Source organism: Myodes glareolus, chromosome 9 (genome assembly GCF_982192425.1).
Source record: "Myodes glareolus chromosome 9, mMyoGla1.1, whole genome shotgun sequence".
Taxonomy (NCBI): domain Eukaryota; kingdom Metazoa; phylum Chordata; class Mammalia; order Rodentia; family Cricetidae; genus Myodes; species Myodes glareolus.
Genome location: NC_142034.1, coordinates 253,395 through 272,012, shown reverse-complemented (window position 1 = coordinate 272,012; position 18,618 = coordinate 253,395). Strand labels below are relative to the sequence as shown.

Genomic DNA, 18,618 nt, shown 5'->3' with positions numbered 1-18,618 from the left:
GTGTGTGTGTGTGGTCCTGGGGATTAAGTACAGGATCTTGTACATGTTAGACAAAAACTTTAGCACTGAGCTACAGTCCCATTCCTCAGCTTCAATATTTTGTTCTAAGACAGGTCCCACTCTCTTGCCCAGATTGGCCTTGAACTTACAATCTTTCTATCTCTACTTCATGAATAGTTAGGGCTACTGGTGCAGACCACTGCATCTGGCTTCATCTGTAATTTTTGGCCAACCAAAAACTGACCTCAGTTTAAGCACAAGTGATGGATTATGTACTCCTCTTGGCATATTTCAGAATAGTTGTGATGACCTACAGGAGACCTTACCCTGCAGCTATGAAAACAAAATTAACAGAAATATACAGCAGATTAGCTAGACCTGTAGTAATTGAGTTATTAGCAGGATCTCCTCGACTCTTCTCTATTTCAACCCTGTTCCCTCCTTTCCTTGCTTTAGGCAGGCAATGGCTGGCTGTAAGAAGTAAAATGCTGACTGAGGTGGGTCTTTTTGGTGGTGCAGCTGTCTGTAGGTTGCCCCTGCTCCTGTAAGTAATCCTAATACTCATTGATTTGTTTAAAGCGGGGGAGAGCAGAATCTTTCTTTAATCTGTTAGGCTCTTTCTTCTTTGGGGTGAATAAACATTTGGAAATTCACACAATTGCATACCACAGTTCCAGGATGGGCACAATAACTCAGCAAATTATCAAAGAATCTATCACCTGCTGTGATAAAAGCAACTGATATTGGTTCATGGATACTGCAAACACACAAAGATGCAACAAATTTAGAGGAAATTTTGTTCGATGATCTTAACCAATCTCCAGTAAATGCTATCTGGTTACAGGCTTTTTACTTGAATATAGAGGAAATAAGCTGGAAGTAATAATCTATGTGCAACACTTCCTTCTTTGGATGCTAATTTATAATGAATCTCAAATCTAGCTGTCTCAGTACAGTTTTTGTTTTGATTGGAAACTGTAAACTTCCCATTGATAACTTTGTAATAAGTATAAGCAGTGTTTCCTCTAAGAAATACTTCCGTTCATCTGATTGGCATTTACTTTTTTAACAAACCTAGATACAACAAGCCTCAATCTCAGAGATTTGACAATCTAGAAGGGGAAAGCGACTAGGCTACGACAAAGCAAGTGTGAAGCTGTCCCTGCCACTGGATCAGCAAACTGGAAGGGGTAAGCTCATACTCCCAGTGAGGGAGAACTGCTCCATAGGGCTTGGCTTGAGGAGATGCTCTGTAACAAGGAGAGTGGTACCAACCCTAACCCTGGGACAGACCCGGGACCAGGAAGACCCCCTCGGTCACGTGCTCCCAACCGTTGCCTCCAGCATCCGGGCCCCCAGAGCAGCCAACGGTCCATGGGTCCCAGACCGTTGGGGCGCAAGTAGCTCGGAAGCAGATCCTCTGAGCAGCTGTAGGCGACATGATCTCCTCCAAGGTGGTGCCCCAAGAGGAGGCTCAGCGGGAGACACTGTCTGAAGGTCGACTGGAAGCAGAGTCATCCGACGAGGCTGGCCCTAGCTGGGCCGCAGGGCCGCCATCAGAGCGCCTGCCGCCCCTGGGTCAGGAGGCACCTCCACCACGCCGCTGCCACACCGACTGTTTGGAAGCGCCCCTGTCGCGCTCCTTCCAGCGCCTTGGCGCCGCGGTGGGTTCTCACCCCTGGCTGTTTTTGCTTGGGCCTGTGCTACTGACGGTCGCACTGGGCACCGGCCTTATCTTCCTGCCCAAGGAGAAGGAGAACCTGGAGGAGCAGTACACGCCGATTGGCAGCCCTGCCAAGGCCGAGCGGCGCTTCGTGCAAGGTCACTTCAGCACCAACGATTCGTACCGCTTCTCCGCCTCCAGGACCAGCTCTGAGTCCAACTTCGCGTCCATCCTGGTGGTGTCTCTCACCGACACGCTCCTGGAGCCGAGGACATTCACAGAGGTGAGCAAGCTGGACAGTGCGGTGCAGGCGCTGAAGGTGGTACAGGAAGACGGAACGCAGATCCTGTACAAAGAGGTGTGCGCCAAGTACAAGACGCTGTGCGTGCCACCCAACCCTCTGCTGTATGCCTGGCAGCATAACTTGTCATTGGATCTATCAAGCCTCACCTTCCCCATTCATAACCTGTCCAACCACTTCATCTACTTGGCGGGCTTCTTTGGGGGAAACGTCTTGGGCCAAACGGTGGGAAGAAGTCAACGACTTGTCCAGTCCCGAGCGTTGAGGCTGCTGTATTACCTCAAGACCGAAGACCCCGAGGACAGTGCGCGTAGCAAGGCATGGCTGACTCACTTTCTTGACCATTTCAACGACATGGAGAACAGTCTGACTTTAGAAAAGACAGAGGTATTCTGGAGGTTACGGTTTGCAAGGGAGGCCAATAAGGGTGGGAGGGTTGGAGATGAGATGACCCTTGAATTAAATCTGAATATGCTCTGCTATGCTTGGTATGGAATCCCATTGTTATACAGATGGATGAAGCCACAGATCATAAAGCATTGTCATCATTCTGGTCTGTACACGAATCCTGCATCAGGAACTCTGCTTAGTATAGAAAATGACTTTCACACCTGGTGTGGGGTTTGGTTTTCTAATTAAGTTACTTGAAAAATATTTCTTTTATTAAGCCCATCCTTGTTCCTAGGAGTTCCTACAGCCTGGTTTGTGCCCAATGAAATTAAAAGACAAAACTTTCAAGTTCTGTCATGTTATTTAAGAAGATAGATAACTACTTCAACCCTTGTCTGGTTAGTTATAGATAAGACACCTAGCTTAGTATTGAAGTATATGTCATCTGTTAAAATTCTGGGTCAGCAATTCCAATATATAACTGTAGTGAAAGCAAATGCTTAGTGGGAAGCCAAGCATTTCTTAAAGTGTTACTGATGCAACTAAAATATGAGAAGACACCAATATAATAAGATGTAGGAAATGCCCACAAGTTTCCACAGTTGTCAGTGAGGATAAGGTTTTACAGTGTGCATAAAATTCAATTTTGGTTTGTTTATATTTATGGTTGGCATTTTTTTTTAAACCCGATCTTGGCTAAAATGTAGAGCAACCATTTAAACTTTGCATTTTGAGGGAAAGGTTGGAAAACACACTGCAGATTTTATGTGAGGCAAATAATTCACTTTTTACAGTGTGGGTATTAACAAGCTGAAGTGTCCAGCAGAGTTTGTAACTTCTGACAGACTCTGGAATTGGGATTGATACCGAGTATTTTTTGTTGTTGCAGGTAGTCTACTTTACATCCCTTTCAAGGCAGCTGGAGTTTGAGGCAACCTCCAAAACTGTAATTCCTCTGTTCCATCTGGCATACATTTTAATCATACTGTTTTCAGTTGTATCATGTTTCAGGTAAACCTCTCACTCATGATTTACTTCTCACTTTCTAATATATTGTGATAAAACATACACGATATACAATATTTTATTGTAACAATTTAGTGATATTAATTCTATCCATACTGTTTATCCATCACAACTGTCTGCTTCCTAGGTATCTCATCACTACTAATAGATACTCTATTAATTATGCAGTAACCCCCTAAACCCTTCTCCCATAGTCCCAGAAAAACTAACCTATTTTCTATCTCTGAATTTGCCTGTCCTAGACTTTTCCTTTCTGTTCTTTATAGCTTACTCAGTCTAAAGAAACCATAACAGACGGACACTTCTGTTATCTTTGGTTTTATTTTTTCGCCTAATTTTACAGATTTCCAATTATTCAAGTCTTTCCTTTTTAAAGTAGGTGTCTATTGCCGTGTATTGCCTTGTCACCTCACTCTGTAAGTTATAATATTGTTTGGCTTTTCTGTCACTTGATAGAAAACCTATACCAAAAAGAACTTATAGAAGAAAGAATTAATTTTGGCTTATGTTTCTCAAGGGATACAGTTTATTATGGAACAGGGATCTGGCTGGTCATATTTCATCCACACATAAGAAACAGAAGGACAACAGAAAGTGGGTGAGGCTTAAACCCTCAAAGCTGATACCCAGTGATGTACTTTCTCTGGAAAGGCTCTACCTCCTAAAGGTTCCATAACTTCCTCAAACAGTACCACCAAATGAGGACCAAGTGTTCAGGGGAAAAGTCCATGAGGCTAATTTCTCATTCAGACTAATAATTTCTGCCCCTTGTCCCCATAAGTTCATGACCATCTTACAATACAAAATGCATTTAATCCAACCTTAAACATTCCCACAGTAATGGCTGGAGAAATGGCTCAGCAGTTAATAGTACCTGGGTTTGGTTCCTAGCACCCCCACATGGTGGCTAATAACTGCCTGTAACCCCACTTCTAGTTGGTCTGACCTTCCCTTCTTATCACTGCAAATATGGTGTAAGACATATACATACAAAATGTAAAAAGTAAGTTCCTATAATTTTAAGTCTAAGCACTGTTCAAAAGTCCAAATTTTCTTCTTAACTGTGATTTCCTGTTTTTTTAAAAAAACCAAATTATATATATGCACATATATATGCAGATACACATACACATATATACTATAAAATGGGCCAGAGTATATATTACCCCTCCAAAATGGAAGTTTGGGGACATAGTAAGGAAATATTAGAGGAAACCAAGACTGAAACCCAGCAGGGCAAACCCAAAGGTTTGTAGCTCTCTGTCTGGTAGCTGGGACTTCAGGTTCAGAGGGCTTGGTTAGATGCCTTGGCACTTCCAGCTTTGTTGTCAGCAGTATCTCTCCTGAGCTGGTTTCATTCCCTGTATTCAGCCCTCCTTGATACACATCTTTTGCAGTTTTGACATCTCCAACATCTTGAGGTCTGAAACACAATCTGGGTTTTACTTTTACAAGCTTCACACAATGGCGTTTCAGGGCCTCTGACGTTGGCACACATTGCTTGGCCTCAGTGGCTCTTTGACACTGTGGAAAAGAATCAGTGACTTTCTCAATTTTGCATCTTTCTTGTCTACAAAACTAGTACTATGTGAACAACACTGAGAAGTTCAGCTACCAGCCTGAGATGGGCCCTTGCCTGTTGGCTTGGTTTGTTTCTTTTTCTAATTGCTGAGTTGCTTGCAAGTAGATTGTGTGCTACAAACCTTATTCTCTGTTGATGAAAATAGTTTTAGGTTTCCAATCTAAAATTTTTCTTTAAATATTATTTTATTTCATATATATGGGTGTTTTGCCTGCACATATGTCTGTATGCTTTGTACTTGCTTGGTACCCATGGAGGACAGAAGATGTTGTCAGATACCCTAGAACAGAGTTACAGATGGTGTGAGCTACTCTGAGTGCTGGGAACCAAACCCTGGTCCCCTGAAAGAGCAGCTAGTGCTCTTAACTGCTGAGTCATTTCTACGGCTCCTTTTTCTAACTCTTTAAAGAGTTTGTTGAGGTCTGAAAAGCTAAGTCCCTCAATATGACTTTTCATGAAAATTATTCTGTGGTGTTTTTCATTTTTCTGCATATTTATCTGTACACTGAGCAGGTGACATGAAGTTGTCAGCCCTGGTTTAATCTTCTGGAATCACCATTGATTATGCACTTTCCCCTGCCTCCAAACAACATTGTCATTGGAACATCATTTGTCACTATTGTATGACATACTTTTCTTGGAAAAGCACAACATAACACACACACCTACTCACCCCAGAAAGGGAACTCACAATAGATCAAAGTAATGATTGCAGCAGAGTTTAAATTTGAAGAACTAATGAATTTTTAATGGGGTTACTAAAAGTAGTATGTGTAAGGGGGTTACTTACAGGAATAGAGGTGACTCAGAAAGAGCAACTGGATCACCAAAAAGCACAACTTAACATGGGTGGCCACTCATGAAAGTTGTATCCCTAGAACTTTCTGCATAATTTGCAAGGAAACTGGATAGACTGAGGGTTTTTCCTGTGTCTTGACTGGTTGGATTCCTCTCCTAGCAGATCTATGAGGATTTTTACAAGCTTCTGCTTTCCTAGATGTGTGTCTCTTAAGTTTCTTCCTCCTTCCTGGAATAGGAATAGGTGAAGAAATCTTTGCCTATTTGAATGTGATCTTTCCTTTTATCTTAGAATCTCTGATTTGAATTCCTATTCATCATCCTCACATGTAGGGCCCTAACTTGTTTTCTTTTCCCTGTAATGTATTTGGAAGTATAGTTGTCACTCACGGTTTTGAAGCAGTTTCTAGCAAGTGAAGTCTAAAACCTGTAGTGTATTGCCAAGGTTTTAAAATGTACTGATGGGGGCAGAGGGATGGTTTAAGAGATTTTTTTTTGGTTCTTATAGAGAACCCAGGTTCAGTTCCCAGCATTCACTTGATGGCTTATGATAAAACATCCTCTTCTGACTTCTGTGGGAAGAAGGAATGGGCATTGTGAACATACAGATATGCAGGCTAAACAAACATACACACAGAAGAAAATAAGTCCAAAAATTTTAAAAATGCACTGTGGCCAGTGGGGTTGAAAGTGTTGTATCATACTTTAAACATGTCTTGTATTTATCTTCTTTTCTGTTGTCCTGACAAGGAAATAGGTTGGTCGTTCAAAATGTGTTGTGCTCCAATTCTTTTCTTTCCTTTTTCAAATTATCAACCTTTCTATAAAGCACACATCATCAAGTAGATAAAAATCATGAAAATGATTTTAAGCAATGTTTTCATACTTTTAGCACAGTATCTACTGGACTAATTTGAAATTACAGACTATTTGTACTATGTTTATGTCTAGTTGAAGTCAGGGGTTGGATGGACAGAGAGCTGAATATGTGCTTCATTTCATGAACAGCTTGCCCTCAACTGTGCTTTGGATGTGATTTGAGGGAGCCCTAGTTCATGTATTGATAACTTGATTTTTAGCATTGTGATATTGGGAGACAGTGATACCTTGAAGAAGTAGAGTATGAAAAGTGATAGGGACGCTGCCCTCAGAAAGCAACTCTCATTAGTTCTTGTAACAGAAAGTTGCTATGAAAACAGCAAGCCTTTCTCTTAAATCTACTTTCCCATCTTTCCTTTTATTCTCTGTCTCTGTCTCTCTTTCTCTCTCTCTTTCCCACCACAAAGACATGTACCATGTTATAACACAATGAGAGGAGCTCTTGCAAAGATGCTGTATCATTCTCTTGGACCTTCAGAATTGTGAACTAAATCAATGGTTTTCATTTTATAAAGTATCAGGCCACAAGTATTTTGCCACAGCAACAGAAAATGAACCACACCACCATCTATTATCTACTGTATTTCATTCATACCCTTCTGAAAGTCAGAGCAGAGTTAACCATTTGTAGTGCTTAGCAAATTTTTATTCTGAAATGCTAGCCAGTAGATTGGTGATCAGATAGTTACCCAGATATTAATCACCCAGGAATGTCTATGGAGTCCCAACTTTGTTGTCTCCTCTATTTTTTTTGTGTGAGTTGTAAATGTAATAGTGCCTGTTAGTTTAAGGTCTCCATCAGACAGATGATGCATGATTAAACAAAGAAAAATTAATAAAAGCTCAGGGTCAGAAATTGGGGTTCCACCTGAAGATCCGAAAAGCAAAACAGCCAGCCACTGGCTCTTATCTTGACACCAGTCTGAAATGACAATTCTCCCTTCAGGAATCTCAGAATGAGAGTGTGTCTGAGAGCTATCTTTCCTTGTTTTATATTCCCCTTTAGTACTGGGATTAAAGGTGTGTGTCGTTGTGGCTACTGGGATTAAAGGTGTGTGTTACCATAATCTGGTCTTAAAACTGACTAGTAATACTGTTTTACTCTCAGATCTTCAGGCAGTCTTTATTTATTAAGATACAATTGAAATGCCACTACATTCCCTCTTTTTGTCTAAAATAAAAAAGAAAGCTATAACTAATATAAGAAAAATATATATGATAAGTACAATGACTATATACAATACATACAGGCAATAAGTACATCAACAATGTCTAGTCCATTTGACAAATTCAGAGAAAATATTTCCTATCCTATCTTGGTGAGTCCAAAGTCTTATACTTAATTTACTTTTTATCATAACTTGCTTTCTGTGTTTGGTAAACTATAACTATAGCTATCTAATCTTCAACTCCCTCAGAGACCCAAGAAGGAAATATTGAGTAAGCAGGAAGTGGAAGGAAGAAACTTTCAAAAAATGTAAGGACAGAAACAGCTGGCTGCCTAGACAGTCACCCAAAGTTTCTTTGCAACATTGGGGCATCCATCTTTGGCCTGCAGCTTAGTATATTCAACAGACTTTTCTGTGAAGCAGGATATTTTGTATCCTGCTTGTCTAATCAGGACAGAATAGTCCCAGCAGTTGAGGCAGGGCTTACTTTTGCCAGAAAGAAAGTAAACTCCTTGTGGAGTTTCTTCGATGCCCATTATCTTCTCTGAAGTAGATTGGTGCTGTTAGAAGTAGACATGTCTCATTGTCATAAAAAAAGAAGAACCTAGGTTATTAAAACATCTTAAAAACCATATTCTGTAGATCTCTGAAGTGTCTGAAGATTACCTATCTATCTAAATTATATCTTTGTTTGACCTTGAAAATACTACAAGTTCGATTATACTATGTGATTAACTACTAACCTATATTTCTTTATTATCCTAAACAGTTGATGATGATAATTTTTAAGGACTAGAAATTTGCATTACATTGTTAAATGAACTGTATAGATACAATACCTTGAACAATGTTTTAACAAAACTAATCTCGAATTTATATCATTATACAAAATTTGTATACAATGGACAAAAGTAAAACCAATGTAAAACATTTAAAACTAATAGCTGCTTTTAGAAAGTAGATTCAACATCTGCCTTTTATCTTATCATATCTATATCCTCCCTTTTTCTTTTAAGAGTAGATTCAGTAATCTACCTTTCTATCTTATCATATTTATATCCCTTTTTAACTTTTATCCCCCAAAGGAGATCCCTGAGATTACAAAATTTACACCCCAACTCCCAACCCTATGTCAGTTATAATCAATCCCTAATTGATGTCCCTAACCCTGAGGATAAATTTTATTGAAAGAGGGGACGTTATCTTCTAGAATTACGTCCAGCTATCATGAGGGCCATGTTCTTTCTATGGGATCCTGTAAAAACTAAAATGATGGTTAAATTTCAAGATTACTGTCTGGTATAATTGCAAATAGTCTCTGAGTAGTGGGTAGGGTTTTTAATGAAGTTCTCATTTGAAATTCTGGCCATAACATTGTAAGAAGATGCACCATTTCAGCTGACAAAGTTGGAATCATTTTGAGCAGCTGGTACCCAAAACCGATCTTAAAGTAGCATTATCAGCATCATGATGTCATAACAGTCAGATGAAATCATTGTTGTGGGACCCCATCTTCTTCCTGGAAACTTCAAAGAATACTTCAGGAAAATTTATTGTTCATTATTATTATTATTCATATAGACATATATTCAATGAAAGGTATGATAGAGACAGAAATATTTATGAGGAAAAGCAAAATCTTTCCTAAATTCTTTCTTCTTTCTGTTCCTTACCAGTTGACTCTATATGAGACAGAAACTCTGAATTGTTCTTTGAACAACATGCTTAGATTTAGAGATGGATAGTCATTGTTCAACTCCAAAGCCAGCTTTGATTTTTAAGTGATTTATGCTTTTATTATACTGAGAAGTGTATATATATGTAATGAAATTTTACCCTGTAAAGGATATGGTATCATAAGTCAGATTTCTCTTTGCTTGTTGATTCTTTCTGGATAGCTATGTTTTCTCCTTTAGGCATCTAAATGTCCAAAGTCTCTTGACTTTTTGAAGATGAGTATTTTTCTGCGAAGACAAGAACAGAATCTGCCCCAACCCTTATGAGGGTTTCTTACCACTTATATGATTGTAACCTCTGTGGATGAACTGTCATTTTTTTGTGTCTCAGAGATTTCTCTTTTTTTCAAGCCAAATGTTTATTAATTTTGATGATATTCATAGCTTTTCTTCTCCTGTAGAAACAGAGAAACCCCTTCCCCAATGTAGCACATCTCCTGTTTTCATTCTGAGGTCAACACATTCTTGAAATACACTGGCTGATTTAATTCAGAATCTTTTTCTATTATCCAATCTCTCTGCTGCTGTTTCCTTCTCATTAGAGATAAGAAAATTCAAGGTTAATAAAGCATTATACAATCTATTTCTGGGGGTATTTTCCCATCCCTTTCTGTTTGTTTAGCATGTCCTTTATAGTTCAATTTGATCTTTCTATAATTGCCTGACCTGAGGAATTGTTTGGTATACCTGTAATATGTATATATTTGTATATGTATATATGCATATGTATGGATAAAAGATATGTATATGCATACATATGTATATAACAGATATAAAAATTATCATCCTAGAGGCTTTTGCCTTGGTGTCTAAGTCAACAACCAATTGGTCGGATTTCAGTAGGAAAGCTACCATCACAAGTTTTTATTTTTCCCTCTACACTTACAGGTTGGACTGTGTAAGAAACAAAATGTGGGTAGCAGTCTCTGGAGTGTTTTGTGTTGCCTTGTCAGTGGTGAGCGGCTTTGGCTTGATGTTGCACATTGGAGTCCCATTTGTGATCATAGTTGCAAATTCACCATTTCTTATTCTTGGTGAGTAAAACAAAATATGAAGCTTTGTTGAACCTGTAGGTATGTGTGGTGAAAAGGGGAATACATTTGTGTAGAAAGCTCCAGGAACTGGAAGAACAAATTGAATTATCTCTCTTCAGAGCTGGAAAAATGTAGTACCCAAGACAAATAGAAAGGAGGATGGACTTTAGTTCACACTGAAAATACGCAAGAAGTATTTTGTATCAAAGGATACACACCAAATTTGAAAAAGTTTTTTTTTTCTAAAATCAGTACTAGCAAGATTATTTTGGAATGTTGTGTGTGAATGAGAACTCAAGAGTTTGCTGTCGGAAAAATATAAATTGGTTTGTATTCCCCAAGTTTATAGCAAAAAATTATAGAGCAACAATTTCAGTTCTATAAAATTTATTTGGTACATGTAATTGATCATAAGTAGAACAAATGGGTTTATTTTGGTGTGTTTTAGAATAAGAAAATATTGAAAGCAACTTGATCCCATATCAATATGGCATTTGTCAAATCAAACATATTAAAAATTGAAACCATATTTGACCTTTTAAAAAAGACAAATATAATGAATTAAATGAAAATTTGTCATTATAAATCAAGATACATGCAATAGATAATTTCATGGATATAGCTGCATAGAACATAGTCTAGATGAATTTTTAAAATGAGTTTTAAGAATTTTCCTTTCAAGGGTGATTATAGTTTTTTTGTTTTGCTGTTTTTAAATTTTATTTTACAGTAAGTATGTATGTCAAACTATGCAATTTGAGAGAAATCAGTTTTTTCCCCTGTAGATAGATGGGTTTATATTGCACACCAGTTTAGCCTGCTCTTAAGATTACACCCTCATGTTCATACAGTCAGCCACTGTGCCCATAGTCATCAATGGCTAGGTTGATGTATTTATTGTAAGCCAGTTTGTATTCACTGTATTCATATGGTCTGCATCCATAGGATTGTAAGTATAGATTTGTATAGAGTATATGTAATTCTAGCAACTCAAGAACTGTAAGGAGAATTTCTGAACAAATTTCCATAAGTAATAAAATCAGGTTTTAAACACCCAAGAGATACCAGTGAATTCCATTCTTAGTTTTTAGTGCCTCTGATTGTTTCCTCTGTTCAGTTGCTAGTCATGGTGTGCTACCATACAGTATATGACAGCCCCTCTACCTTTGCACAACTTTTGTATCTTCCTACCTCAATTATATCTGAACTACAGGCCAGTTTGTAATTTCCAGTATTCTCCTAATCTTAACTTGTAACCAATGAAAAAGAAGTAAAGATCAGCATTGCAGTCCCAAACCTGCTGTTAAATACACATGGAAATAAAAGCACACATGACTGCAAGTGGTCTCCACTTCAGTCTAATGCTGGAGGGAAGGGGAAGTCATTGGTAGCTGGCTCAGACTGTCTAGTCTCCCTGCTTTTGTGTCTTCATTCTTTACACTATTAATGTAAAAGCTCTCAAACATTCTTCATTTCTGTTTCAAGTCAACCATGAAATGGCACCATGGAAAGGATTCCAAAGATTCACTTTCGCGCACCTTTCTCATCTCAGAACTAAAGAAACATTCTGTCCACTGCATGCTAGGTGTCAAATAAAAGCCACAGGGACACTATATTTGTGTGTATGCCTGAAAGTAAATCTGTAAATTGGGCGCTATAATAAAAATGGCACAACTTGGATAGCCTTATGCTTACCTGCAAAAGCGTTTGCCAACTCCCACAGAATGTTTGATGGGATCAAAGATAGATTGCCGATGCTGTTTCAACTGGTATGCAATCAGGTAGATGTCCTCATTTTATAACGAAGACACCCTGGGTAAACACTAGGGAGTATTCTGTGTACTAGTAACATAGGTATATACAAAACTAAGACCTATTACAGAGGAAGGAGTAACAAATTTTGTCATAAATTCAGAAGCAGACTGAGAAGATGGTGTTGAAACAGAGATTTTCAAGACAAGTAATAGAAAATGCTTGGTCGTTTTAATATTTAATGTGTATTATTAATATATAGAAAGATCTGTTCTTTTGTTATAGGTGTTGGGGTTGATGACATGTTTATCATGATTTCTGCTTGGCAGAAGACCAGCCTCATGGAAAGTATAAGAGAACGACTCTCCAATTCATATTCAAAGGTGGCAGTGTCCATTACAATCACCACCCTCACCAATGTCCTTGCTTTTTACACAGGAATCTCCAGCTCTTTCAGGTCTGTACAGTATTTTTGCATCTATACAGGAACAACTCTGCTCTTTTGCTATTTTTATAATATCACCTGTTTTGGAGCAGTTATGGCTCTGGATGGTAAAAGAGAAGTTGCGTGCTTCCACTGGCTAGAAAAGCCAGACCCAAAATATGCCTCATTAAAAAAATCCTGCTGTGTCCCATTTGGCTCAACCCCAGAGGAGAATGGAGAAGATAAGCATCCAATGAATTTGTTCTTTAGAGACTATTTTGGTCCTTTCCTCACAACTTCTAAAGCCAAGTTTTTTGTAGTGCTGATATACATTTTCTACATCATAAGCAGTATATATGGATGTTTCCAAGTGCAGGAAGGGTTAGATCTTCGGAACCTTGCGAGCGATGATTCCTACATCACACCATATTTTAATGTTGAGGAAGATTATTTTTCAGACTATGGTCCAAGGGTTATGGTCATAGTCACTGAGAGTGTTAACTACTGGGATGGTGATGTAAGACAGAAGCTGGACAACTGTATGATAAAATTTGAAGAAAACGAATATGTAGATAAAAATCTTACAGAGTTTTGGTTGAAAGCATATATTCAATATATGAATAACAGTGGAAATAATCCTAATGACAAGAATACATTTATGAATAATATTTCAGGTTTTTTAAAAGTTTCCCCTGTTTTTACATATGATATTAATATTTCCTCATCAAATGAGATCACTGCTTCCAGAGGCTTCATTCAGACTGTAAGGGTTTCTATGTCAAGCAATAAGAAGAGAATGTTACTGCAGTTACGAGGCATAGCTGAGAACTGTGAGGTTCCCTTGATGGTGTATAACCAGGCATTCATCTATTTTGATCAGTATGCTGCGATAATAGAGAACACTGTTCGAAATGTCATGGTTGCGTCAACAGCTATGCTCATTGTTTCTTTATTGTTAATTCCTCACCCAGTGTGCTCCTTGTGGGTTACTTTTGCTATTGCGTCTGTGATTGTGGGAGTGACGGGTTTTATGGCATTCTGGAATGTTAATCTTGATTCCATATCCATGATTAATCTTGTTATTTGTATAGGGTTTTCTTTTGATTTTTCTGCACACATTTCCTATGCATTTGTTTCCAGTACTGAGACCTCAGTAAATAAAAAGTCAATTGAGGCATTATATATGCTAGGCTATCCAGTGCTGCAAAGTGCAATTTCAACAATAATAGGGGTGTGTGTTTTATCTGCAGCTAAAGCTTACATCTTCAGGACATTTTTTAAGATTATGTTTCTTGTTATGTTTTTTGGGGCTGCTCATGGCCTAATTTTTATTCCAGTATTCTTAACCTTTTTTTGAAAGTTTGTTTCAGTACACAGTAAATAGCCCTAACCAGTTAAAGAATTCCTGATGACCTGAATCCAGTCTGATTGCAAAATGTACTAATTAAGACTAGTCAATAGAAAAAGAGAGAGATAAATTAGAAGAGGCATTTCAGGGTAAGAAAAACCAGGGGTGAGGGTGGGAGGGAAGGGAGAGTAATGTGGGATATAAACAAAGAACATTGTATACATGTATGAAAATGTCTCAATAAAAACCACTAGTTTGTCCAATTGGTATGTCCTAATAAAGTATGAATTATTAATGTATAACTAAAAACAGATATAAAGTGTTAAAAATAGTCATTCCACTTTAAAGATGTTTTCTTGATTTTGAAGTTCCATATTACATTATTCCTTAACATATTCTGAGAAAAATTAAAATGTCTTTACCAAATTCAGAAAAATGTTATCATCTTTATTCTAATATCTACAATAAGTCTTAGTTACTTTTCTATTGATGTGATGACCAAAACCAAACTTTGGAAGGAAGGGTTTATTGCAGTTTATAGCTTACAGTCCATCACAATGAAAAGTCAGGACAAGAACTGGGAGACAGGAACTGAGGCGTAGACTGTTAGAAAAGCTCTTATTGGATTGTTCCTCATAGGGTTGCTCAGCCTGATTTCTTACATACCTTAGGGAACCTTTCCAGAGATGGACCAGGAAGGGACTGTAAGCTAGGTGCTGTGGGTACTGAACTATCAAAGACAAGACATTACTCTCTCTTTCTCGAGACAAGAGATTTTCTGTGTAGTCCTGGCTATTCTAGAACTCACTCTGTACACCTGACTGGCCTTAAACACAGATCTGCCTGCCTTTGCCTCCTGAGTACTGATATTAAAGGTGTGTGCCAACCCTGCCACCTCTGTCATAATGTTGTTTGGGAACATACATAGTTTTTTGAAGGAGATAGTATTCATTCTGTCTAAATAAATTTATTAGTAATTAGTAAGTAGGAATATATTCATGTTGTTTCAAAAAGATGGATTACATCATTTTTGGTTTTGGACATATGCTTTATTTCTTCTTGCTCATCTTCCTTAATAAACTATGACAGAACAGAGTTATCATTTCCAATTATTTCCCCTCAAGTTTTGACATTATTTATAATGACCTAACATATGTGGATCCCTGGGTTCGGTCCCCAGTACTATAAAAGTAATTTCTAAAATAATGTGTTTTGTATTGACTTTTTCATTTTTACAGTCAGGTCTTTCCATTTTGGTGATTTTTTTTTGGCAAATGCAAATAGTTGTGTAACCACTACCTCCTCCAAACTTTAGAACTGACTGAGCATGGTAGTGTACACCTGTTACACCAGCACTTTGGAGAGAGAAAGAGGAGATAAAGGCCAGCCTGAGCTACATGAGACTTTGTGCTTAAAAAACAACAACAGCAAAAAACTAAGCAGAGAACAGATTCATCACCCCAAACACAGTGAAGTACCAGCCAGTACTTCCTTGCCTCCCACAGCCCTTGGTGAGCTGGCTACTTAAGTATAACCTCTTGTCTTTTGTTTGTGTGACCCCTTTATCTGAGTTTGTCCCTCTCCTCTGGTTGGTAACAGGGCTTGAAGCATGATTTAACAAAAGCTCAGGGTCAGAAATTGGGGTTCAGTCTGAAGATCCCAAAAAGCAAAACAGCCAGCCACTGGCTTTTACCTCGACCTCAGTCTGAAATGGCGATAGTACCTTCTGGAATCTCAGAAGGAAACTGCTTCTGAGAGCTGTCTTCCCCTGTCTTATATTTCTCTCTAGGGCTGGAAGTAAATGTGTGCACCACTGTCATTAAAGGCATGTACCACCCAGTTTCTGTGGCAACTAGTGTGTCACTGGGATTAAAGGTATGTGTCATTGTGACTACTGAGATTAAAGGTGCGTGTTATCATAACCTGGTTTGTAAGGCTAACTAGTGAGACTGTTTTACTCTCAGATCTCCAGGCAGTCTTTATTTATTAAAATACATTTGAAATAACACTACAAGGGCTATTAGGAGGGCCTCAAAAACAAAAATATGTCCTGTGGATCCAGTGGAGTTGGAGGAGCCAGGTTACTGAGTCCCGGCATTGCCTCTATGGCTATTCTCTATCCATAGAGTTTGCTTATCTCAAATGTTGCATGGATGGAATTATGTGGAATGTTGGCTATAGCTTCTTTGACAACGCTTGGTTAATTTGAGATTTATATGAAATATAAGATAAGTTAGTGGTTTGTTTTAATTGTTGAATATATTTCCATCATATGGATATACCACATCTTATTTTTGCATTCTCTGTTGGAAGATGTTTGGGCAGTTATAAAGCCTTTTCCAGTTTTATATACTTGCATAACAGTTTTTATGTGAATGTATCTCTGCACTCTCAGATATGTGTGAAAAGAATGACCTTATGCATCTCCCAATTATCCCCATGTTAAAAGTTTGTATCCAGAGATACAATCTTGAGAGGTAGTGGAATCTTCTAAAAGATAGAACCTAGCAAGACTACCTTAGATTATTGGATATATGCTTCTTAAGGGATTAATGAGGCCTTGATCTCTTTCCTTGATTGTTCCTGACCATGACATGAACAGATCTCTTCTGCCAGACTTGTCTGCAATGATGTGCTGTGCTGGTCCAGGCCCCAAAGCAACAGGACCCATTGACTCTCTTAGCTAGGTGTTTTATTACTGTAAACAAAACAACCTGGAGAAGAAAGGATTTATTTCAGCTTATAGTTCCATGTCACAGCCTATCACTGATGAAAATCAGGGCAGGAACTCATACAGGGTAGGAGCCTAGAGCCAGGAGCTGGTGTAGAAGCCCATAGAGGATTGTTTGTAGCATGAGGGCCAGCTTGCTTGTTGGGGGTATCTGTCCCACCCAGTACCCCACAACCGGCATATCCCAAAGAAAATCACAGAGTCTACATTAGGCTATAAACTGATTGGCCCATTAGCTCTAGCTTCTTGTTAACTAATTCTTACATCTTACAATAACCCATAATTCTTGTCTGTGTTAGCCATGTGGCTGAGTACCTTTTCCAGCTGTAAGCTCACATGTTGCTTCTTCAGTGATCTGGGCAGGAGTGGTTGAGGGAGCTTCCTGCTTCCCAGAATATTCCTGTTCTCATCGCATCACCTCTACTTCCTGTCTGGTTTTCCTGCCTATACTTCCTGCCTGGCCAATCAGCATTTATTTAAAATATGATTGACAGATTATAGACAATTCTCCCGTACCATTTCCCCCTCTTTTTTTTAAACAAAGGAAAATATCCATAGTTCATTTTTTTGGGAATGTGGGCGTAGTTTTCCAGGCTACTTCCTGCTGACTGGGGGTGCTGATAATCTTATGGGGACCTAAAGAAAATTTAGAGTTATAATCAAGTCCTGACTGGAGTATCCTGTGAGTCCTGATCATCTCAGGCAGCATCTTGAATCTGTTCTGGATGTAGAACTCAGACATCTGGGTCATCTGTTTCTACTGGAGATTTCTCAGGTGGTCTTCCTTGTAGAGGGCCGCAGCCACATTCTCCATCACAAGATGGCGCTGACATCCGGCTTCACCGCCAGGTGAACGCACATGTGCTCGGTAATTTCCCACTGCTGTCCCCGCCTACTCCTGAGGCATTCACCTGGGATTATGGACAGTTGACCTATCCAAGAGTGACACGTCCGAAGCAAGGACTGCTTCCTTTATATAGGGCTGGGTTCACCTTGTCCGGCGTCCCTGGCCATGTTGGCTGATACTCTCTCTCCCAAGAAGTATTAAAGCTATTTCTGCAGAAGGATCCTAGTGTTCCGCGTGGTTCTTGCTGGCAAGACCGGGCGTGGGACACTTCCTTGATCAAACTGGAATTTTCTTAACTCAGAATGAATCCACAGCCTCTCATTTTCTGTGGAAACAAAACCAAAATCTCTTCTCCAAAGTAACATACCTTTTGACTTCAATTTTGAAGCCAAGGTATTTTCAAAGTATCTATCTTGGATTAATTCAGCAGCATTCATAAGCAAATATCTTTTAGCAGCTGTTGCTCCTTCCTCAGCATTCAAACAATTCAAAGAGAGCATAATAGCATACAGTATCAAGATTGTCTGTGTATTTTCCATCTTTATGCGGTTTTGTTTTAACCTCTATTTTATTTTTACTTTTACTTTTTGAGACAGGTTCTCTGTATATCTTTGTCCTGGAACAACTCTGTAGACCAGGCTGTCCTTGAACTCACAGAGATCCGACTATCTCTGCCTCCCTAGTGCTGGGATTAAAGGTATGTGTTACCACACCTTGAACTCAGAGATCTGTCTGTCTCTGCCTCCCAGGCATTGGGATTAAAGGTGCATGCTACCACATCTTGAAGTCACAGAGGTCAATCTACATCTACCCCTTGAAGTCACAGAGGTCAATCTACCTCTGCCTCCCTTGTGTTGGGATTAAAGGTGTGTACCACCACACCCAACTACTCTTTCTTTCTTTTTAACTTTTAGCCTTCATATATTTTTAACACACTG

The 18,618-nt window shown here is 38.8% G+C and overlaps 1 protein-coding gene across 1 annotated transcript; it reads left to right on the top strand.

Annotated features, from left to right (window-relative positions):
• Window positions 1–1,399: 1,399 nt before the first annotated feature.
• Window positions 1,400–15,197, top strand: Ptchd3 (patched domain containing 3). Its single transcript, XM_048429440.3, has 4 exons — window positions 1,400–2,351; window positions 3,244–3,365; window positions 10,433–10,578; window positions 12,616–15,197. Exons 1-4 carry the CDS (start codon window positions 1,440–1,442, stop codon window positions 14,109–14,111), a joined length of 2,676 nt encoding a protein of 891 aa, XP_048285397.1. The 5' UTR covers window positions 1,400–1,439; the 3' UTR covers window positions 14,112–15,197.
• The last annotated feature ends 3,421 nt before the right edge of the window (window positions 15,198–18,618 follow it).

Bases quoted from the DNA above. Each gene is read 5' to 3' on its own strand.
- Ptchd3 (XM_048429440.3), top strand. From the start codon at position 1,440: ATGATCTCCTCCAAGGTGGTGCCCCAAGAGGAGGCTCAGCGGGAGACA. The intron at 3,366-10,432 runs GTAAACCTCTCA...CTACACTTACAG, and splicing joins TCAGTTGTATCATGTTTCAG to GTTGGACTGTGTAAGAAACA. The intron at 10,579-12,615 runs GTGAGTAAAACA...CTTTTGTTATAG, and splicing joins TTCACCATTTCTTATTCTTG to GTGTTGGGGTTGATGACATG.